At 38.0% G+C, this 24,695-nt stretch overlaps 2 protein-coding genes across 2 annotated transcripts; one reads left to right on the forward strand and one right to left on the reverse strand.

The window, feature by feature from the left end:
- hapln2 (hyaluronan and proteoglycan link protein 2) lies at window positions 1–6,218 on the forward strand (the record flags this gene model as incomplete). Its single annotated transcript, XM_079445999.1, has 5 exons — window positions 1–79; window positions 215–574; window positions 657–773; window positions 926–1,108; window positions 4,340–6,218. 5 exons carry the CDS (start codon window positions 1–3, stop codon window positions 4,615–4,617), a joined length of 1,017 nt encoding a protein of 338 aa, XP_079302125.1. The 3' UTR covers window positions 4,618–6,218.
- LOC306887940 (brevican core protein-like) lies at window positions 5,532–23,596 on the reverse strand. The gene is made up of 14 exons (XM_079445998.1): window positions 23,411–23,596; window positions 16,650–16,732; window positions 16,052–16,432; window positions 15,413–15,587; window positions 14,947–15,074; window positions 14,473–14,766; window positions 11,633–13,087; window positions 9,996–10,985; window positions 8,990–9,097; window positions 8,568–8,726; window positions 7,344–7,426; window positions 7,111–7,255; window positions 6,850–7,032; window positions 5,532–6,767 (listed from the first exon to the last, which is right to left on the reverse strand). Exons 1-14 carry the CDS (start codon window positions 23,413–23,415, stop codon window positions 6,649–6,651), a joined length of 4,308 nt encoding a protein of 1,435 aa, XP_079302124.1. The 5' UTR covers window positions 23,416–23,596; the 3' UTR covers window positions 5,532–6,648.
- Window positions 23,597–24,695: the final 1,099 nt, after the last annotated feature.

Consider the following 24,695-nt stretch of genomic DNA (forward strand, 5'->3'; position numbering starts at 1 on the left):
ATGAACTTTATTGCTGTGTTAGTGATTTCAGCCTGTTTCTTCTCTTGGACCTCTGCAAAATACCACCAAAATAATCAAGGTAATATAATTTAAACACTTAGTTCATATGAGAGACTTTGTGATTAAAATATAAACATGATTTGAAAGCCTTTACAAGATATTTTAACACATAATATTAAATTACACAATGGTTTTACAACACTTTTTTTTCTAGACAAGGACAAAGAGCTAAAATACCTCTTGGAACCTCTGGTATATGCTGAGGTCACTGCTCATCGTGGACACGCAGTCATTTTGCCCTGTGTGATGAGGTTCAAACCATCGCACTACAGAGTAAAGTGGACCAAAATCGAGTCCCCAAGTCAAGGAGTGGAAAACATAATACTGATAACAAACGGACACGCTGATAAGCAGTATGGCTCAGTCGGGCCCCGGGCGTCTCTCTTGCGTGCACATAACCTGGATGTTTCTCTCCGTCTAACTGACCTGGAGCTGGAAGATGATGGCAGCTACCGCTGTGAACTGATCAATGGAATTGAGGATGAAAGTGTCATTATTACTCTGAGGATTGAAGGTAGGACAGGCTGACAGTATTTTATTAAATATATACATTCATATATTTTAATATATTAATTATAACTGGCCATGTATTTCAGGTGTTGTATTTCCTTATCAGAGCCACCATGGTCGGTACAGATTTACATTCTTTGATGCTAAAGAAGCTTGTGCTAAAGAGGATGCAACAATTGCCACTTACAAGCAGCTTTACAGGGGTAACAATAATATTTACACACCTAGATTGTTCACTTTAACATACACCTTTGAGCAGTATTGGCCAAAGTTTATTTAAATTCCCAAAGACTGTCACGTTTGGTGCTTATCTATATTAATACTCTGATACTCATATAAATGATCGACTTTACAGCCTGGACTGAAGGGTTGGACTGGTGCAATGCTGGATGGCTAAGCGATGGAACTGTCAATTACCCAGTCCTGCAACCACGGTCAGCTTGTGGAGGGGATCTCCTGTCAGGCATCCGAAGTTACGGACCCCGTCACAAAACACAGGACCACTACGATGCTTTCTGCTTCACCTCAGCCACTAAGGGTCAGTAAATGAGGATTCTGCTGTGATGGAGATTAGAATGGAATTTAGATGACAAAGACTGTTAGTAATGTTAGGACAGAGATTTTCCCACATACTGTATGTTAAATTGTTTATAACATACTATTCTGAAGTTTGGGGTTAGTAAAGTTTTTTTTTTTTTCAGAAAAAAATAATACTTTTGGTTAACAGGGATGCATTACATTTATCAAACATGACAGTAAAGACATTTATAATGTTACAAAAGATCATGGGCGCCACTAAAATATTAAGCAGCACAACTGTTTTCAGCATTGATAATAATAAAAACATGTTTTTTGAGCACCAAATGATTTCTGAAGGATCATGTGACACTGAAGACTGGAGTAATGATGCTGAGAATTCAGCAAAATATAAATAGAAAATAGAAAATAATTATTTTAAAATGCAAAATTATTTCACAATGTCACTATTTTATTGTATTTCTGATCAAATAAATTCAGCCTTGGTGATCATATAGGAGACTTCTTTAAAAAATAAATAAAACCCAAACTTTTGAATAGTAGAGTATATTATTTATTTCCCATTATATTATTTTGTGTCTAGATCCATGGTGATCCTATCCTGAAAAAAATAATTGTTACAATGGTATATAGGTAAACTGAGACAGAGATTTAAAGGACGGATCTTCCCTACTAAACTGTTTCTGTTTAAAACAAAAGGCCATTAGAAACACACTCACTGTTTGTTCCCCCAATAGACTAGAAGTGACACACCCAGTCAGCTCTGTTGTTTTTGTATTTAGGAAAGACAAAGAGTCTGTTACTCTGTAGAGTGACATTTGAGCTCCCATTATGCCTGATGAAACTGTTGAATATGGAGATGAGACTGGAAAATTGAACGTCAGTAACAGAGATACAGGAATTCCACCTAGAAAACAGTGCAGTTTATTATGCAGATCACAGTTGTTCACTAAATGTAATTATTATTTCTATGCTGCGCTTAGAAATACCTCACTTCTTTAATTCTCTTATTTTGTCTCTAGACGCAGAGAAAGCTTTTGATTCTGTTGAGTGGCCTTATTTATTTTACACCTTAGAAAAATTTGGCCTTGGAGAATGCCTTATAAAGTGGGTGCGAATACTCTATACGGATCCTCTTGCTGCGGTCATTACTAATGGTCACAGATCTGACAATTTTCCTTTATTTCGGGGTACCAGACAGGGCTGCCCCCTCTCCCCATTGCTTTTTGCAATAGCAATAGAGCCATTTGCTCAGATGATAAGACAGGAGGCAGCTGTGTCAGGGATGTCTCTGGGAGGTAGGCAGCACAAGATCTCTTTATATGCGGATGATGTGCTGCTCTTTCTTTCAGATCCCGAGGTGTCTGTGCCAAAAATTGTAGACCTTATTCAGGAGTTTGGGCAATTCTCTGGGTACAAGATTAATTTTTCTAAATCAGTTGCCATGTTTTTAGGTAATAAGAAGTCTACAAATCAGTCTCCCTCCTCTCTCTTTAAATGCTCTGAAGATGGTTTTGATTATTTGGGTATACATGTGACCCCTACTTTCAAGCAATTGTACAAAGCCAATTTTACACCAGTGCTAGGGAAAATCCGTGATGATTTGAACAGGTGGATGGCTCTCCCTCTGTCTTGGCTGGGGAGGGTGGCTCTGATAAAAATGAATGTCCTGCCCCGTTTACTGTATCCAATGCAAATGATCCCTGTTTTACTGTCCAATAAGGCTATAAAAGAGTTAAATGGGTGGCTAAGTTCATTTATCTGGAGCAAAAGGAAACCCAGATTGAAATTATCGAAACTTCAGCTCTCTAGTGCAAAGGGTGGCTTGGACCTCCCAAATATTAGATTATATCAGTTGGCTTGCCAACTTCGATTTATTAATGAATGGCTTATTGAAGACCCTAAATCAGTGTGGCTTGATATCGAATCCTCACAGCCCAGTTGCCCCTTACAAAACCTATTATTTGTTCATAACGCAAAGCTTAGCAGAACTCTGTGTAATAGTCCTCTAGTACGCAATACTCTCAAGGCATGGTGTGCTATTCGAAGGCTGGAAGGCAGGTGCGACATAACCTCCCCTCTTCTGCCAATTTTGAACAATCCAGAGTTCCTGCCAAGTAATACAGACTCGGGTTTTAAGTCATGGGCTGTTCTTGGTATATGTAGGATGGGTGACTTGTTTGAGGAAGGATCCCTAGCGTCTTTCGATAACTTAGTTTCAAGATATAATCTGCCTAGACAGCACTGTTTTAGATTTTTACAAATTAGAGATTACATATTCTAAAAATACACTTACATCTAAATACTCTTTTTCAGTTATTGAGGAAATCCTTCTGAACCCTCCTCCATACAAGTTGATTTCCCTTTTCTATAAAGCTCTATGCTCTTATGGTGCAGTCAGCACTTCATATTTAAAACTGACTTGGGAAAGTGAGCTGGGGATGGTTATTCCAGAAGAGGAATGGGAGACAGTCTGGCTCCAAGCTAACAGGCTCTCAGTTTGTAATAGGGCAAGAGCCATTCAGCTAAGAATTTTACATAGAATACATATAACGCCACACTTAAGACATAAATACAATGCAACTCACTCGCCACTCTGCCCTAAGTGTAAATTTAATATAGGAGATTATATTCATTGCATATGGAACTGTCACATGATTCAGGCTTATTGGTCCAGAGTTGTGGCTCAATTAAATAACATCTTTGGTTTGGATCTGGAGCTGGATCCTTTGTCACTTCTTTTGGGTTTTCCCTGTAAGCTTTTTTCTAATAAATTTGAAAGGCGACTTTTTAGTCTGTTAACTTTTGCTGCCAGGAAGAATCTACTGATGTCTTGGATCAGTGACAAGCCTCCCTCCATCAAAGGCTGGCATTCAATTACTAGGGAGATTATTCCTCTGGAACTCTTGACCTGTATTATTCATTCTACAACAGCAGCTTTTAATCGTATATGGACACCTTACCTGAATTGCATAAATGCTTCTACCTGTGACATTTTGCGGTTTGGTATGACAGTTTTCTTAGAGGTGTATAGACGATTCATGTATTCTCCCCAGATTTTATTTTTAATTTCGATCGGTGATGCAATGCTCTGTTTGTCATCTTATGTATAATTTTGTTTTTGTATTCTCTTTTGTATATCTGGCAGCGTGTGTATGTTTCTGTTTTGTATCGTGTTGGAAGTTATAAAAAAAAAAGAAAAAAGAAATACCTCACTTCTTTGCTTTTCCAGGCTCTGTGTTCTTCATTGCGGGGCCTTTCAATTTTGCCGAGGCTGAGCGTGCCTGTAGACGGGATGGTGCCAGTATAGCGAAGGTTGGCCAGATCTACTCATCGTGGAAGTTTCAGCAGCTTGACCACTGTGATGGAGGCTGGCTGCAGGATAGCAGTGTACGATTCCCCATCATCCACCCGAGGGAACGCTGTGGAGGGATTGCAGAACCGGGGGTTCGTAGCTTTGGGTATCCCAGCAAAAGTTTGCGGCTTTATGGGGCTTATTGCTACAGGTAACTGCTCCATGTTTTGCTGCCTGGTAAATGTCTGCTACAGGAAGTCTGCACTTACATGGCACACTGGCCTAAAGGTGAAGTCCCTAAAGAAGCGCAGAATGTATCCGTAACGGTATGTGCACCACTAAAGGCTCCCTGTAGCGTAGAGCTGTAGGAAAGGGAATGCAGGAGCTATAAAGTTAGCATTCTGGATTACAGCTAGCATTCACACCCGTCTGGTTTATATATCAGTTCATTTACTAAGCCCATTTTAAAGCAGAACATTTTGGGTCCTTCTGGGAAAACATCAATCAAGAGTGGATTGATACAAAGGCTTTAATCCTGCTTGAATAGCTACTAGCTTAAATGCTAACTCAATAGCTTTGACTGTATAGTAGCAAGAACAATATGTAGCCTAAACTAATTCTAACAATTATTCAATAAATGTATTTGTTTAAAAAGAGAGGTGAACTTAATGTTGCATTTTTCCATAAATTTGTCCAAAGGGAACACATTGTCTTAAATGTTACATTGTTTAGCACCATATACTGCATGGTACCTTATACTTGGATTTTTATTTTATTTATTTTAACACCGTCAATGAACAAATTAGTAAGATTGTAAAATGAGTGAATAAAATTACCAATGAAAATATGAAATCTGTATTTACATAAGTTTTTTTGGTGTGACAATCCTAAAGTGTCATTTGGAGTATGTTACATACACATGCAGTGTTTCAAAACTAGCAAACAGTAATCAACCTACAAGATAAATTACCATAAAATATTCTTGTTCCTCACAAATCACAGGCACACTACTAGTAATGCTAGTTAGAATATTAACCACAGATTTGTTAAATTAATTCTTAACACTTATACACACATATTGTGATACACACATTAACATATGCAAGAAAATTCATAAACATTTCTTATTGTGACAACTTTTTTTATTGTGATTGCTCTGATTGCTTGGAATGTAATTCATTTCATGTTTCTAGAGTGATAAAATACACCCTGGTTTCAGGCCATCAAAAACTAAAATATGGTTTTGTTAGTGATGCATCACTGAATCAAATGAATCTGATAGTAGTCTACTGAAAATGGCCATCCTCCAGAGTACAATACAGACCTGAAAAACTGAGCACCAAGTTGCAGAATGACCAACTGTCTTTCCATAAAAAGACTCAACGTGGGTCTGGAAATCACAAACATTGTGGAGTGCATAAGGAATCTTCCCTGCTTCATAAAGCTTTGCTGACCTAACATCATTAAAACAGAGGATAGGTTGATATGCCTCAACTGATTTGATTGAGTTTTTTTTTGTCCAGAGTACTTTAAAGCCAACAACAAGCACAAGAATATTCCTGTTTTGTTTATTAAGGAATTCCTGTTAGTTTATGACAAAGTTGGGGCATTGTTAGCCTAAGAGTCTTGATCTCAAGTGGAGTCTTGGTTGGCAATTCTAAACAAGGAAAAACACAGGACACTGAGTGTTTAAGAATGGTTAAGTAATACTGCTGATGAGGACATATTTAGTAACTACAAGGCAACAATGTAAAACAAAATGATTCAGACCAGCTGATGTTAGAGAGCATTTGTTCATAGGTTCATCTCATAATTTAAAAAAGAAAAAAAAAAAAAGGATGAAGTGAAACAGAACAGGTGTCTGGTCCAAATGGTTACAAGCTTTGTTTGGAAGTTGCATTTTATCTAGTGTGCTTTTATGGTATCTTAGAATTACAAAATGTAATTCAGTGTCGAGGTCTACAGAGAGAAAAAAGGTAAAAGAAAAGAGCTGAGTGAAGAAAACAAATATTAATAACCTTTTAGTCTAATTTAAGTATCCTGTTATGAATGTTTGGTGTATTTAAACTGTTATCCAATTGGAAGTACCCTTTTGAAAAAAGTTAAGTGGGACCATTTTTTTTATATAACATTGCTGTTATATACTGTTAAGAACTTTGTAGAGCTGATCCATGGACATTTTTAAACAGGATAAACGAAGGGATGACATGATAAACAGGAGAGTGAAAGAATGCTGTGTGGTTGCTTTAAAAGTTCCATTTTATATCCACATATTCAGGTGTTGTTGTTTTTGTTGTTGTCTCTTCTATGATTATTTCCTTGTTCTGACCTGTGGGCCATGTTACGGGTTCTCCATTTGAGTACGCTGGTGAGCAAAATACATGAAATGAACACTAAGTCATTTGGATTCAATGACTTAATATAATCAACAAAAAACTATTTTTCACCTGGTGAACACGTGATCATAGGTTCCTCCCACTGTCCATTGCTCTGACATGTGATGATAGGGTTTTGTCTCTGGATGAAGCCTGGCTCACAGTAGTAGCGCACCTGTGAATTGGCCCTGTACTTGAGTTGACGAAGTCCAAACATTTTAGCGTGTAGTATGAGAGGGGGCTGGCCACAGAATGCTGCTAAAGAAAAACAAACCATGATGAACTTTTGCTTTTCCTGGGCCCCGGCGCCACCACAGTAGGTGATGTACTCACCAATGCCCTTCTTGCATGTGTAGGACAGGTGGTAGTTGCAAGGGATATCACTCCAACGCCCATCATCGTACCACACCATGACAACACAATCCTCACCTGACAGGAAGTAGCTGTCTGGTTGTCCACGATACCAGTTCTCATACAACTGATACAGAGACAGGTCAAAAGTTTGGAAAAAATTAAGTTTTTTTATTTTTTGATGTTTTTACAGAAAGCCAGATCACTAGACTCACCAGAGGGTTCCCATCTGACCAACGGAAATCTCCCTCAATGGTCTTGTCATTGAGACCCGTCCACTGATACTCCCTGTATTTATCTAAGGAAAGAGAAAAACACAAAAATGCCAAAGAACCAGCATACACCATCAGTAAGACACAACATAGACTCCAGTTCCAGTTTAACACCCGGATGCATCATATATGATAGACGTACACAGGACCTTTTAACACAACCCTCATTCACTCGCATGAATACGGTGACACGCTCAAAGCCCTTCAAAGGTTTGATGATTGTATAGAAATGCAGAACAAAATGCAGGGCCTCTCAATGTTATGCCAACAAACCTGGTCTTTAATGAATTCCTTTATGTACTGTAAACTAAAATGCTTCAGTAGTGTGACACACCTCTTAGTTGCTGCTTAGTTTAAGCAAGAGTACTGCTTTTCTGATAAACAACTTGCAAAACAGGAAGTTAGTATTGAGTAGGCTAACTTACAATTTAGAGAAAATATTGCCATTTTAGTTGGTCAATTTTTGCTCTTCACCAATGAAAACAATTCCAAATGTTCACTTTTCTGAGTAAACATACCGTAATGGGAGTTTTTTCCTGAATAAATTAGTGTTTTTTATCCAACTTATTTTTCCCTTTAGAGCAGGTACGGCCACTTGTAATTTTAATGTGTCTGGCTTCCGGTGTCATTCGCTTCCTGCAATTTTTAGCTGTACAAAATAACTTGTTTTGCTGCTTGATATTGCAAACTGATGTGTCTTACCGTATTATTATAATTTATTATCTTAATTATGAACACACTGTTTTGTAGTGCAAACAGTTTTAGCATTTACTGCACTTTCTTCTCGTTGTTTCCCTACGTGTTTCACAGAAAATGGCTTACTTCCATGTTGATAAATAAGGTTGATAAATCAGTTGAGTAAATAATTCAATGACTCATATAAAGAATAAAGACTTTACTTGGTTTGTACTTGAGCGAAGGAAAAGAATTTGTTGAACAAATGATAATTCACTCATCAAGACACTCACTTTTGCGCCACCTACTGAGTTCCTGAAAAATAAAAGCCATTTGCAAAGACAGACAGCCTGTCTTATGACACCTTGTTAAACACATTCCATTAGGTTCAAATCAGGTTCCATCAAGTTAAACTTTTTAACATATGATAAGAAGTCAAAATGATTAGATCAACAGAAAAGGCCAACTCTACAAGTAGTTGTTCAGACATACCATTGATAAACTCCTGTTCCTCAGGTGACATAACAGAGACCAGGTGACCTCCGCACATGCGACAGTGCTGCTCTGCCACCTCCCATTTCTGCCGTTTCGTAAAATGTTTGTAGCAAAACCCTTGGAACTTTTCCCAGCCTGGTTCACAGTGCTCTAGATCTTTGTGGGGAGAGATTGGACAAATTACAACGGAGTTGCTCAAATTATATATATAATTTTTATATTAATCAACGAATTAATATCACATACACATAAATTTTACATTTTCATTAAGAATCATAGATCTAAATTTACTTCCATAAATTTTATTCATGTAAATTATTAAAGAACCACAGAATAAACATTAGATAAAAAAGTATAACAAAAAAGTATATGAAATGTATTATATTGTAGAAGTGTAATGAGATATGCAGGTAACTCACCTGTCTCGCAAAAGTCTCCTCCATAAGTGGGTAGACAGAGACACCTGTGACCTGCTCCACTGTCTACACAGGTGCCTCCATTTTTACAAGGGTTCTCCAGACATGCATCTAAAAGGCCATTCACATGTTTTTATAGCTGACTATAAAAATATTGCACATAAGTGCAGGATTTAAAATAAGTAATGATTATACTAAACACAAGGTGGTGCTACTATGCAGTAATAGCTGCACTGAGAGTATGGCATATAATTTGTGGACCATAAAACAAAAAACAGGCTAAATCTTGATCCCTGATTGGTTCTGTTAACCTCTATCTACATAAAACATGCCTTAGCAGCACCGGATACGTTGCCCTTTCTTTCCAGTTGTTCTGTTATCAATTTCTAGTCATCATGGCCCCACTAAACCAAACTCTTCCTTCATGCACGACTGAAACTATTTGTTGTGATGGGGGTTACACACTTTGGATAAATTCTTTCTGTCTCTACTGTACTCAATCAGTTGGTGCAGATTAGTACATATCAGTTATCAAGTTACCAGGTATTTTGAAGAGATACTGTATTTGCTAGTGTTCGGAGGGAAACAACGCCCTCTTTTGATAGCACGGTTAGCTCAAGAAATTTAAACAACCAATAGAGGGCGCTATCACTCCTAGATGTTTAAAGCAGTGTTGGTATTAACCCAAACTAAAATGATTAAAAATGTTATTTGAACTTGTAAGTGAAATGAAGTTGAAACAAATGCAAGTATTAGATGAAATATTTTAGCTAATAACTTCAGCTATTTGAAATAAAATAAGCTGAAGTATTAAAATGACTAAAACTGAAATAAAAATGACATTCATCATTAAATAGCACTGAAATACTTTTAGGCATTTTTTTTTCTTTTTTAAATGCCCACATTAAAACAGAGAACAACTACAGCACAGAGAGCACTTTTTAAAATATAAATAGTCTGGCAGTCTGGAAATTGAGACAATATGCTTATATGCTTACAATATTCTTACCTGAAATGTAGCCTGTCCTGACCAACACTCTCTGTGTGGGTCTGGCAGGTAGAGTGGAAGACTCAGGTGTGGTTGTGACATCATTCTCATATTCTGTATTGTCTGTGTTTGCTTTAGTCATGAGTTCATAACCATTATCATCATCATCATCTCCTTTGTTGGCTGACGTAGCGGATGGTTTTTGGGTTTGCATTGTCTTCTCATTGATGGGTGCATTGGTGGAGTCAGATTCATCTAAGGATTTGATGTCATCTGTGGTAAGTGCCGCTTCCCCACTGAATTCAACATCTGCTCTGAACTCTCCTGGGATTGTGGAAGAGGCCACAGTTTGCCAGATGGGACTTTGGGTCCCATGAGGAAGAAATGTAACCTCCAGACTTTTCGTGGATCCCACAGTGCTGGCCTGATTATCATCATTATCACTATTTGTTTCATTAAGGTCTTGCATATCTGTCAGATTAGAGGGAGTGATGGTGGCCACATCGGAGTATGGGTGCTTAATAACTGAAGACCTGTTTCCTGGAGGTTCTCTTTCTCCGGAAGACTCATCCTCATCACTGCCATCAACGCTGAAAGTTACAGTAGAATTATTAAGCTCAGTGGATGTGGTGATTCGTTGATTAGGTTCCTCTCCAAGCCCTTCCTGCTCCACCCTCTCAAATTCTTCTTCCACAATCCCAAGGCCAGATGCAGCTGTGCTTTCAGAGAAGACACCTTCCATTTCCTGTGGAGAATTGATCTCTACTTGTACAGGCCCATGTGTGGTTGATGTGCCCAGATGAGGCGTTGGGGTGGTCAACAGTGTGACTGGCAAGATGTCATCATGATTGCCAGAACTTTCAGAAGATTCGGTTTCCTTCTGTGCCGTACTCATGGTCGAATAATCACGGGCATCATCATCTGTACCAAGAGACACAGGAAGAGTCTCAGTTGAGATCTCCTCAGCATTGTGATGGTCTGCAGAAGTGTCTTCATGCCTGGGTGTAAAAGCTGCAAGTGAACAATCAAACACAACAATTTAATTATAATTTGTAAAGCAAAACATGATCAGGATATGTGACTTTCTTATTTGGTGATTTACAGTTTATCTATTGCAATTTACTCACAATTTGGTAACACTTTAGTATAGGGACCAATTCTCACTATTAACTAGTTGCTTATTAGTATGCCCATTATTAAGATATTGGCTGTTTATTAATCCTTATAAAGCACATATTCTGCTGGACTATATTCTACTTCCCTTATCCTACTCAATACCTAAATTTAAATTTAACAACTGTCTTACTGATGATTAATAAGCAGGAAATTAGGAGTTTATTAGTTAGAATTGGACCTTAAAATAAAGCGTGAACCACAATTTTTATTTACAGTTTTACTGTATCATCCATCCATTCATTGTTTCAAACATTCTCTCTGTCTGTAAGGCCTATAAACATTCAAAGTTCAAGGCTTTTTCCTAAAACTGTTCAAATATGTATCTCTTTGAATTCCAACTGTTTTTTTATTAAACAATTTAAAAGGCATTCTCAATTCAGTTCTGAATGACATGCATTTTAATTTATTTTTGGTTATTAAAAAGCACACAAAAATATTATTTGCTGATACACTGTATAAGCATATTGTTTCTTTTTACTTACTTGGGCTAATACTGTTCAGATGTGTTAATGAGAAGCTCTCTGTCATAGTCTCAGGTGTGGATGCTCCATATGTCTCAGGTGTGGATGCTCCATATGTCTCTGATGTGGATGCTCCATATGTCTCTGATGTGGATGCTCCATATGTCTCTGATGTGGATGCTCCATATGTCTCTGATGTGGATGCTCCATATGTCTCTGATGTGGATGCTCCATATGTCTCTGATGTGGATGCTCCATATGTCTCAGGTGTGGATGCTCCATATGTCTCAGGTGTGGATGCTCCATATGTCTCTGATGTGGATGCTCCATATGTCTCTGATGTGGATGCTCCATATGTCTCTGATGTGGATGCTCCATATGTCTCTGATGTGGATGCTCCATATGTCTCAGGTGTGGATGCTCCATATGTCTCAGGTGTGGATGCTCCATATGTCTCTGATGTGGATGCTCCATATGTCTCTGATGTGGATGCTCCATATGTCTCTGATGTGGATGCTCCATATGTCTCTGATGTGGATGCTCCATATGTCTCTGATTTATGCGAGGTGACCAGATGTTCGGCCTTTTGTGTCGATAACATGGTCAAATCCTCACCAGAACCCTCTAACAGACCTTTAGTGCTGGATGTGCTTGTTGACGTGGACTGAGTTGTGTGTGTAAAAAGACCCTGGTCTTCATCTGGCTCTGGAGTTTCTGTGATATTTCCTGCATTTTCTTCTACTGTAGTACCTTCAGGTAGGTATGTTGAAGGACTTGACCTGACTGAAGTATGCCGAGTTGTGGTGGCATTGCTTGAGTCATATTCCAGTGTAGTATCCTCAGTGGTCATGGAGATCTCACTAGTCACATGATCTTTATCCTCATCCTCCAGGTTGGTTTCAGGCATGGGTTGGAAGTGTTTGGACCCATCTATCTCCTTCGGTTGAGAGAACGGTTCCTCTGTTGTCTCAGGCTGAGCCTCTGTAGGTGGGATGAAATTGATGGGCTCTCCCGGCTGTAGGTTGGTATCTGGCATTGGTTGGTAGTGTCCATGATTGCCGCTCTTAACACCATCAACTGATGAAGCTTTTATATTTGGTTCTCCTTTTTGTGTGAAATCAGTGTGTTTTGGATCTATGTAAATCTCCGGAACAGACTCAACTTTTTGCCAGGTGAACTCAGTGGACTCATAATATCTATCTGTGCTGGTTGGGGTGGTGGAGTCTCTATAGGTGCTATCTTCATCTAACTGAGGGCTTGTGGTGTGGTTGTGTTCCACAGGCTCTGAAGTAGTCTCTGTGCTGTAAATAGAGAAGGACTCAACAGCCCCCTGTGCTTCATTTTCTGACTGTTGAGTGATCTGATCCACACTATACTCCTCTTGAGGATCTGCTAAAGTCACAATATGCTGCTCGGTGTCCTCTGGCTCTGTTGCCATATGATCTATAGGTGTGACTGTCTGAGAGTTGCCGTTAGCTGCAGAGGAAGAGTAGAAGAGATACCATTAACCAAGAGATAAAGGGATAGTTCACACAAAAATTAAAATTCTGTCATTAAGTGCTCACACTCATGTCGTTCCAAAACCACAAGACCTTCGTTCATCTTTAGAACACAAATTAAGATATTTCTATGAAATCCAACAGCTTTCTGACCCTGCGACGGAATTACCACATTAAGGCCCAGAAACATTGTAAGGACATTGTTAAAATAGGCCATGTGACATCAGTGGTTCAACCTTAATTTTATGAAGCTACGAGATTACTTTTTGTGCACAAAGAAAACAAAAATAACGACTTTAATCAACAATTTCTTCTCTCCTGTGTCATTCTCCACCACCATTCACAAGAGTACCACAACGCATGTGTGTGTCACAGAACGCTGCGAGGGTGTCGTGGAAAAGACGGAGTCTGGGTCCAAATGCAGGTAAGGCTCTCTTTTAATCAGAAACAAAAAGGCCAACATGGCACAAAAAAACTAAGTAGTAACAGACTGGGATACGAGACGGCAACACAGTGCATGTATCCCAGACCAGAGCAAACACTAGAAACAAACAACTACAACACATTTACAAATACACAATGCAACCAGGCTGAGTGGTGAAAGAGAGGAGACTATATAGTCTGTGGCAATGGGGAACAGCTGAGGGTGTGATAATGAGACAGGTGTGTGTAGTTTAGAGGAGTGGAGTCTGGGAGGAAGGGAGATGGTGACCTCTGGTGGAGAAGGGAAGAACTGCTGGGCCCGGACTCATGACAGCGTGGTGCTGCTGACGCAGGAGCCAGCATTCTGACGTAGAACCTAGATACACCTTGTTTATAAGCAGAGGAATGCACACGCATGTATTTTAATAACATTACAGTTGAACCACTGCTGTGACATGGACTATTTTAACGATGTCCCTACTACCTTTGTGGGCCTTGAATGTGGTAGTTGCGTTGCTGTCTATGCAGCTTTCAGATTTCATCCAAAGTATCTTGTGTTCCGAAGATGAACAAAGGTCTTATGGGTTTGGAACAACATTTGGTACATTTTTGGGTGAACTATCCCTTTAATATTGTATGGGATCGATAGTTTAGGTGAGGAGTTTTCAAACTTTTTGATGCCAAGGATCCCAATGATATCATTTGGAGGGACTCCCTTTCTTTCATGTAAAAAATCTATTTATACAGTGTATGAAACATTATCACATCTTTAGTGCACAGTCCTAAAAATGCTTTTTTCCCTCAACTTTTATCACAGACCCCATAGCACACCTTTGCGGCCACCTTGGGCATCCCTGGACTCCAGTTTGAACCTTGGTTGACTTATGACAGTTTTATAAACTTTTAGAAAACCTCAAATTAAAACATATCTGTAAATACCTCGGAAGCAGTAAACGTCATGGCGAGTGTGTGGTTCAGGGAATCCTGTTTGATTGCTAAAACGATAAACTGTCTTGACACCAGGTTCAGAACCCCCACACCGTTCACGAGGGTTCACAATGGGGTAGCGAATGCTTCCATCAGCAAGCCAGCCAGGACTGCAGTGGTTCAGACCATCATTCCAGGCGGCATACAGTTGGCCAGTGGTGGCTAGCTGAGCTCCCTGCTGCTCACAGTATGTCTTAGCTTCCAACAAGCTGAAGCGCTGTGGGGACGACCCATGAAAAACCTCTCCTAAAAACAGTTACATCAATGAATGAACAACCAATTTTTGCTTTTAAAAGACTGACAGTCACCAACAAGTCATCGTAAACATTCTTTGAATACAGACTGCTTGCCAATATCAACAGTTTGGAGCACAGTTAGCATTGTTTGCAAAAGTGTAATATTAGCAATGATATGGGAGTGGTTTACCATGAATGTTCTCCACATAGCAATACACATCATATAGTTCATCATAATCCACCATGCCGTAGTTTCGAACACCTGGTAATCCATCCATGTCTCCAAAACACCCTTCACGTGGCATCTGGATTGGGTATCTAAGGCAGCAAAGGCATAATATAAAAACTGAATCCTAAAGATACATGTCTTTTTGTTATTAGTCAAAACCAACTATACTTTACTCCATTAACTAATCTATTTTCTTATTTAGTTTTTATAGCCGAAGCACTGCAACAGGACAATGTTTAGCTCTGCCCCAATCCAGAAATCATTCCAAACATTAAATGGGAAATATGTTCTGACAGACTGTGATTTTGTTGCTTTACAGGTGAATAGACAAATTGCTAGTACCTAAAAAGTTGTCTGCATCAGTTTTACTGCAAGTATATACAGGATATGCTCAGTAGTTGGTTATCTGATGTGTCTGTCCACTCACCTAACGGAGCGATCTGAAAGCCAGCCTGCATCACACTGCTCATAACCACTGCGGTACTCAGCCAGCAGCTGTTCTGGAGAAGCAATCTGAGCTCCAATATCTTCACATGCATCTTTGGCCTCATCAAAAGTGAAGGCATAGCGACTTGAGGTATTGCGGTAGTGGAAGACGACACCTAAGAACACACAGCATGTCACTGTTTTCATATATCATAGTATATACCACATATAATTCCACAGAAATATTAAGCAGCACAACTGTTTTCAACAATGATAATAAATATTTCTTGAGCACCAAATCAGGATATCAGGATGATTTTTGAAGGATCATGTGACACTTAAGACTGGAGTAATGATGCTGAAAATGGCAAGAATAAATTACATTAAATATATAAAATACATTCAACTACAAAAGATATTTTAAATTGTAGTACTATTTCTCAATATTACTCATTTTACTGTAAATAAACTGATAAATGCAGCCTTGGTAAAGATTTATTTCAAAAACATTGAAATCCTTCCAATTCCAAAAGTTTGAATGGTAGTACGTTTGTCTGCAAAACACCGTTGACTAAATATGGCAAGCCAATCTGGGGCTGCCAGTGATCTTTGCACATAAAGTAGTTTACATAATAATCACCTTTTACTTTAACTTGAGCCTGGTCATGAGCGTCCTCCAAGCCATGCTGGACTTCACAGCGGTAGAAGCCTGTATCGTTGTGTATCAGTTCATCCAGTCTGAGGGTCAGATCAGCTGAAGAGGCAGCATAATTCAGCAGCGATGCCCTGCCTTTATACAACTCACTCACCTTTACCCTCTCACCACGGGCCACTAAGATCTCTGTCTCTCTGTTTGATGAAAGAAAGCTCCATTTGACTCGTGGCTGGGTCAGTACAGCATGTCGACCCAAAGATGGGGTCCGGGAGAGACTCACCAGGCAGGGCAAAGTCAAGGAGCCCCCCAAAATGGCAGACACTGGGGGGCTATCAGGAATAGTCACTTGTAAGAATGTGGTCTCATCTGAGGAAAAGACAAGAATGATTGAGATACTAATCAACTGACAGTTTAATACTGAACTGAATTGGATTTTTATATTTCAGTGTGTGCATTCACTTGGGCAATAAAAGTACAACAACATACTCTGTAACTGGACTCCAAGAGCTTTCTATGTCCTTTACTGTTATATATCATTAATTATAGGCTATCTTGTGTGTTGAACAGTAGAGGTGAGACACACCTGCTGCAGGACTGAGGACGGCAGAAGATGACAAGACAAAGAGGCAGATGGCACACAGCAGTATATGCAGGAACATTGCTGATCTGAGACCGAACAGAGAGAGAGAGTGAGACAATATATAGAAACAAAGTCAAAGAACAGCATTATAAAAGTCAAATGGAACTGTGACATACCACAACATAAGATATTTGTGTTGAAATAAAAGATGCAAACATTTATTTCCAGTACAGCAATTTAGCTCATTTATGTCATTTAATTTAACTGCATTCTGTTCCAGTGTAAGTTCATGGATATTCATAGGGGAAAACGACACACTGCCTTGTGTGAGAAAGCGAGAAAATAAGAAAGAGGGAGAGAAAGTTCTTTGTGCCTCTGCTGTTGCCAGATTGTGAGAATTCATACTCTCACTGCATTTTTTGATCCTTCTAAAATCAAACTTTTTGGCTGCAAAATTTGAACAGCTATTGTAATAGGCATTAAGACACTAAATTGGGTGATTTTAAATCTCTTCATATGAAAAGAAAAATGCTTTAAAAAGGGGATCTCAGCATTTTCAGGACCAGGAATCCCTGCCAAGAGGTATATATTTTGCTAATACTTTATAAAGTATAGCATTTATTAGAATGTAGGCATTATTACATTACATAACTAATGTAAAAATTGTATGGTTATATTTACAGTTTTATTTATTTATGTGTGTGTGTGTATACATACACACACACGCACACATACACACACACGCACACATACACAACACAGTTGTAGAAACTGTCCCATAAGAATATATTTAGATTAACCAACCAACAGATATTTAACACTTTTAAAGAAGATTCTATATAGTTATATATTTAATCATCTACGCCACAGATCCCTTTTGTATATCTCTGGTTGAAAACCCTGACTGAATGGAACAAAACAGAAAGGCTTGCCTGCAGTTCTTTAGAAAAAAACAACAAAATGCTCAAACAGCGCAGTAAACTAATTTTCACTGCAGACCCCACAGCACATTCTTTGGAGGGTGTGTTTATTCCTTAAACGATGAGACACTGCAGACTTATAATTTGTGTAGAATAACATTTTTATTTGTTTTACTTCGCTTTATGTGTGGTTTTGCATTTTCACAACCCTTTCTGAATCAAAGGTTACTCGAAGCGTCCCAGACAGAGGATTTGGCAACCCTGTGCAACGTCCAGCTGGCATGATTCAGATCTTTGGAGTCTTTGGGAGCACTTGTATGTGCTCGGAATTCTGACGAGTCACCGAACAGGCTAACTACCCTTTTCTAAACATGAGCATCTCTTTACCAGTTCATCCATCTCCAGTAATGTCATCTTTATGCACCTGTCTCTGTGCAGCCCTTAAACTACACACACAGCACAATATAGACTGTGTTTAGCTAAACGGCCCAGTGAAAGGAAATGTTTTTAGTGGCTAGATGGATTCTAAGTGAGACAGGCTGAAATAAATAAATAAAAGACCACCTGCTAGATCCACTGAAATACTGGTTGTAAAGACCGAATGAACTGAATAGTCATGTCTCAAAGAGTGTGCCAGAAAAGCAAGTAGACATAACAATGGCCCAGTCATTCTAACAATTTTCATTATCCCTGTGACTTTTTAAAACCCGTACAAAAAATCTGAGTAAGTTTCAGCAACACTACACAAGCAATGCAGGAGTCCAGGCACCATTTAAATGAAGTGGAAGGTAATGAGTTGATTACATCAATTTTACATGATGATAACATATCATTGGCTTTAAGTTATTTTAACGACAGGATGTTTACGATGATGTCTGAGTAAAATTAGGGGTCATTTAAGTATCTAATTGCAACTTTTCTCTATTTACTTGAAATCTTTTCCAACCAACCAGATGTGAAATTACAGACTACAATCCCTAAAGACAGACCCTCATTCCTGATGTGCAATGTTACCTAATAGAGCGCAGACCGATGAAGTGGAAATTTACTGATGGGATGTGAGTTTTAATCAACGAAACAAACAAGTCTTCTGAACAATTCTTCTATGTACTACTGCTCTGGGTTTGGACATTTGGACATGTGAACTGCAAGAACACCAAATTCCTGACAGCAAACCTTCCTTATGGACTCATTAAAATGAAAATAAATACATTTATTACAATTTCTAAATAAATATGTACATTAAAAAACAAAACCTTTCACAACACAAGTTTGGTATTTTAAAGTTTTAAGGAAATATTTCATATTATTATCAGTGTTGAAAACTGTTTATTTACAGATTAATTTAAATTTATCTATTAATGCATTTATTTTTTTATTTTGTGGCAACTGTGATACAGCACCATCTACAAATAACCATTTAAAAAGGCAAGTAGGATTAAAAAAAAAAATCATATTTTAAGTGAAAGTGAATACATTTATAATGCTACAAATGCTACTGTTTTTTTTTTACTTTCTATTAATCAGTGATCATGAAAAGAATATCACAGTTTCCACAAACATATGAAGCACTCAACTTTGATAAAATAAGACAATCAAATAATAATATATTTAAATAGAAATCAGTCATTTTAAATTCTAATATTATTTCACGATATTACTGTTTCTACTGTATTTTCATCAAAATGCCGTCTTGGTGAACACAAGAGGTTTTTTTTCAGTACATTAAGAAAAAAAAACTGTGATTTCTCAGAAAAGCAACAATTCAGTACACTTCCTTGATGTAACCTTTCTCTCCTGTTTTCAATTTTAAAAAGAAGTTCACCAAAGATATGGTCCATTAAGCTCTCTGATCCAGAGGTCTAACAGAAGTGGTTTACTGTAAGTACAAGACAGGAACTACAAAGCCCAGCAAAAGGAGAATTCAGGGCACAAAAGCCTCAGACGCACCAGAGCAGGAAGTTCTGACGCTATGGTGCATTTTTTAGTGATGTAGAATAATGGGTACATGGAAACGGTTCGCCTGAGAGGAAGAGAGAGAGAGAGATGGATGGAAACTGGCATGAACTGGTTGACCTGAAGTTGGATACACGAATGCGTGTTAAAGACTACTGCCATGGAGAATAGGGGTGTGTTTGCACATTCACTGTAACTCCTCTAAAAGTGCACTTGGACAGGATAGAAGCAAATATTTTTGTGACAGTTTCCAGAATCATGAGCTATAATACTGAGAAGACTAAATAAAGCTGCCTTGCTGTTTAACTGCATGTATCTGCAAGCATTTGATCTGTCTCTCTGCTTATCTTGTACCCTGTTCTTGAGAACATTACAACAGATGCAGCCACGTTTCCATAAGCCAAAATTAAAGCCAGACTGCTGTAAGGGCAAACATGGAGGACGGGGCCCAGCAACCTCAAGAGTGCTTAGGCAGGCATCTCCACGAATGTCTGGTGTCTGGAATACAGAAGGACTTCATTTTAAAGGAAAATGGGGAAGGAGGTGGTCTATTTCACTTACATCACAGCAGTGACTTTACCGACCGTATAAGAAGGTCACTATTTCTTGCTGAAGATTTGGATTTAGTTTAGTTATGCCAATGGATAAACTCTCAGACAGACAGGGATGGTAAAAGAAAGCAGAAAACTTTCCCACACACATCATTCTCTGTGGAATGCTGCATTTTTTCCTTTCCTTTTTTCCGTTGTCTGTCTGCTTGGTCATGGACTCTTCCCTTTGCTCTTTCTTCTCTTTCAGTGCCACACCCACCTTCAAACTCAAGGCCTTTCTAACCTCGCATGACTCTCTGTGACTTGGTCCATCACCCGGGGCAACCAGCACTGTCCTCAGAAACACAGACCGACCGGAACTCACACAGAGAGAGACAGAGAGGGTAATTCACCCATGCTGCAGAGGTCTGAGGTGTTATTAGCCAAGCAGCCTGTGGTAGGTCTGGCTAGCCAAGCATACAGCCATTCTCTGAGCTCTGTAAGAACCTGCAGAGAATGGATGTGAATAGTGGACTGAACTCACAGCCTTACCAATGAACAACATTGTATATTGTGTATAACCATTAACGTAGATGCATAAATGCTATTCAAAAATCGATGTAAAAATATATAATATAATACAAATTGAAGTCACATGCATGAGTAAAATTTTGAAAGAAAAACTTGACACATTAAAGGGATAGTTCAGCCCAAAATGAAAATTTTGTCATCATTTATTCACCCTCATGTCGTTCCAAATCTGTATGAGTTTCTTTTTTATGTTGAACATAAAAGATGATGTTTTGAAGAATGCTGTTAATCAAACAGTTGATGGCCCCCATTGACTTCTATAGTATTTCTTTCCCTTCTGTGGAAGTTATTTAGGACCAACAACTTTTTGTTTCTTCAAAATTCTTCAGAATATCTTATTTTGCGTTCAGCATAAGAAAGAAACAAACAGGTTTGGAACAACATGAAGGTGAGTAAATGATGACTAAATTTTCATTTATGGGTGAACTATTCCTTAAATGAAATAATAAAAATAAATGGAGTATACTGTACACTACCGTTCAAATGTTTGGAGTCGGTAAATAAAAAAAAAGCTCAATAAGGCTGGATTTATTTGATAAAAATACAGTAAAACAATAATATTGTGAAATGTTATTACAATTTAAAAGTAATGTTTTGTATTTGAATATATTGTAAAGTATTGTTTTCTATTTTAATACATTGTAAAATGTAATATTTATTTAATTTGATTTTATTCATGTGATGACAATGTTGAATTTTCAGCACCTATAGTATTATTTAAGTATTATCCCATGATTCTTCAGACACCAATTTAATATGCTGGTACTTAAAACATTTCTTATTATTATCAATGATGAAAAAAGTTGTGCCGCTTATATTTTTCTGGAAATTGTGATACTTTTTTCAGGATTCCTTAATGAATAGAAAATTCAAAAGAACAGCATTTATATAGAAATTATTACATTGTAAATGTCTTCAATGTTACTATTGATCTTGTTGACTCTTTGATATAATGCAGCCAACTCTTTGGTATAAAGTATTACATTTATCATGAGAGACCCTTTACTATTCACACTGGGGTGATCAGGACTGGACATGACTGCTGTACAGTTAAATTAGGTCAGATGTGTCCTGTAGGGGTTTGTGCAAGTATTTTGGCAATGGTTTTTGAAAGAGAAGACACCTAATTAATTTGAGAGGAAATGACCAAATAGTTCATTTTTTTCCACAACAGCTAAATATAAGTGAAGGCATCTCTAAAGAAAAGCAGCAGTGGATAAGAAGACGTGTATTTAAATTAATCTGTCAGGTGATATGAAGGATCTTTATCTTATAGCTGCTTGAAAAACACTCACACATCGACTTACTTCTGCTCTGCTACGCCTTTTTGAGCGATGGGCTTAGAAACAAGCTTAGCCACTGTGAAGATGAATGGTTGCTTTGGCACAACAGCCAATAAAGTGTTGCAATTTTACAGCTGAAAACACACTGCAGACATTAACGCTCAATGTCTCAATAGAATTAAGTTGACTCACATAAGCATTGGAATAGCTGTAGATGTAGACCAAACAGGTATTCATGAATCATGGCTCTCATGCTACATTTGGCACCTGGATTTCTGCTTAGTTTGTACCACAAAGCAAAATCATCCAGCAGGTGTGTTGCAGAAGTCTTTTCCTCGCTTGCTCAAAAGCCTCTAATATTTCTGTCTACAAATCCTTTAGTCTTAGGCACAATATTAAGAAGAGCTAAACTCAGCATACTAATGTTATTTTATTTTTTCATCAATTCAATTCCAACAAGGGCAAGAATAGATCCTGAACTAAACTGGTGTTTGGTTCTCACATTAGCAAGCCTTTTCAACACTCAGTAATCTGTAAAGTATTATATTCAGAGTGAAATAACTGGCCATTTTTGTGCAGTAATTGCAGGTAATGGAGATAAAAAATAAATGACTGCAGGTTGAGTGTTTGCTAAGCTTGCAGCAAATTAATTTAAAATGCCGTCTCAGTTTCTGCTCATGCATATAGAACACACTTTCCTTTAGAAATGTCAAGAACAGGTGTTTTCTCTTTGATGGCTCAGGCTGTGTAAAGCACTTATGCACCATCCAACACTGACAACCTTTCAAATGCATTCTAAACAAATTCTAAAATTAAATCTCAGTACAAGGACTCCAGGAATAGATATGCTCTCAGCAATAACAGATCCACATGAAAAGGGCTTTACAGTATGATGCCTGGTGTTTCATTAAAGAAAAAAATATTTTTATGCTCCGGTTGCTGAGAAAAAAAAAAAAAGTGCTGGTGCTTTAAAAATCCAGATGCAAATAGACTGATCCGAAAAGCCTGCAATGTAACATTAAGAACTTTTTAATCTCCAAAGAACCATTTACAGCCCCGCAAAAAAAAAAAAAAAAGAATTCCTGCAGCCTGATGCCAAAGGGGAACCTTTTTAGTTTCACAAAAACTTTTTACTCTCCAGTTCATAAGAATATTATGTACTGGTGACTAAGACAGTTTATCCAAGAACAATTATTAAATGGTGTTATAATAATAATCTGAATGGATAGTGCTCTGCATAATAGTCTGTAACAATTCACAAGGGCTGATGCAACATGCATATTCAGCACAGTAATGTCCTCCATAACATCTTCTGATCTGCTGTGCTCTAAAACTTACAAATGTACAGGGCAGAAAATGTTCTGCATAAGCAGAATTCACTAACCCTAAAAATTATGTCCAAAAAGTAAAAATCCAAAAGCCATGAAATAAATTTGCCAAGTTGCAACTACTTTTACAGAATCATTCAATTTAAAGCCACATACCTCATTCCTCTTGGATTCCACTTGAAAAGCCCCCGTGCAGATGAAAGATTGAATAGAGTCTCATAGAGTGCAGGCTGGAGATGATGGATGCTCTGAGCTTGTCCAGAGGAGGAGAAGAAAGAGAGAGAGGATGACAGAGAGCGGAGGAATAAAGGCGCACGAAGGATCTGTGATCAACCCACTCTCTTTAACCAACAGGGTTCATTTTCCTATTTGTCCCTGGCACACTGAAAAAAGTGGGAAGGGATGGAGGAAAAGTTAAAATGTCCTAAATTAGAATGAGCTGAGCGAGAGAGAGAGAGAGAGAGAGAGAGAGAGAGAGAGAGAGAGAGGGAGGACAGTAATACAGTATCATACACACCTGAAATATTGCTCGTTGTCCTGTTATTGTCCTATAAAAAATGGTAAACCCAGAATAGGTAACGCGCGTAATACTATTTTAAAATGATAAGTGACCGAGAATTGAATTGATTTGATATGAGCACTCATGAGAAGCATGCATATTTTATGCTTAAAAGAACAAGAAAGCGCAAAGTATTTGGCTGTTATCTTGACCGACATTTATTGATTCTGACAAGGTATTAAAGGATTAAAACCTGTCGAGGTGAAGACAGATACAATATGGTAAAACAAAGATCAAACTGAAGCTTGAGTAAAAGACACACAATATAAGTGTAAAGACTGTAAAATGATTCAAATGAATTGTAGCTCATAAATTAAGTCTAAACATAATTATGTGAGACAAGATTGAGTGGTGTTAGTTTTGTTTAAAATCAACATTTCCATGATCGACATGAGCAACCTTCAATCTTAAAAATAAAGCTTTATTGGCATCAATGGTTCCACAAAGAACCTTTACCATCCATGGAACCTTTTCATAAAAGGTCCTTTACAGTGCTAAAAGGTTCTTTAGATGATTAAAATGTTCTTCATACTAAGAAAAAATGGGTCTTTTAAGAACTGTTCACTGAAAGGATCTTTGGGGAACCAAAAGTTATTCTATGGCACCTCTGTGAAAACCCCCTTTTGGAACTTTTATTTTTAAGAGTGTTGTACAATTGCATAATTTTAGTTATGAATTAAAAGAATGGTTCACCCCAAAAAATGAAAATTTGCTGAAAATGTACTCACCCTGAGGTCATCCAAGATGTAGATGAGTTAGTTTCTTCATCTGAACATATTTGGAGAAATTTAGCATTACATCACTTGCTCGCCAATGGATACTCTGCAGTAAATGGGTGCCGTCAGAATGAGACTCCAGTTCATCAATTAACATCTCGTCAGG

This window comes from Barbus barbus (genome assembly GCF_936440315.1).
Source record: "Barbus barbus genome assembly, chromosome: 21".
Lineage (NCBI taxonomy): Eukaryota > Metazoa > Chordata > Actinopteri > Cypriniformes > Cyprinidae > Barbus > Barbus barbus.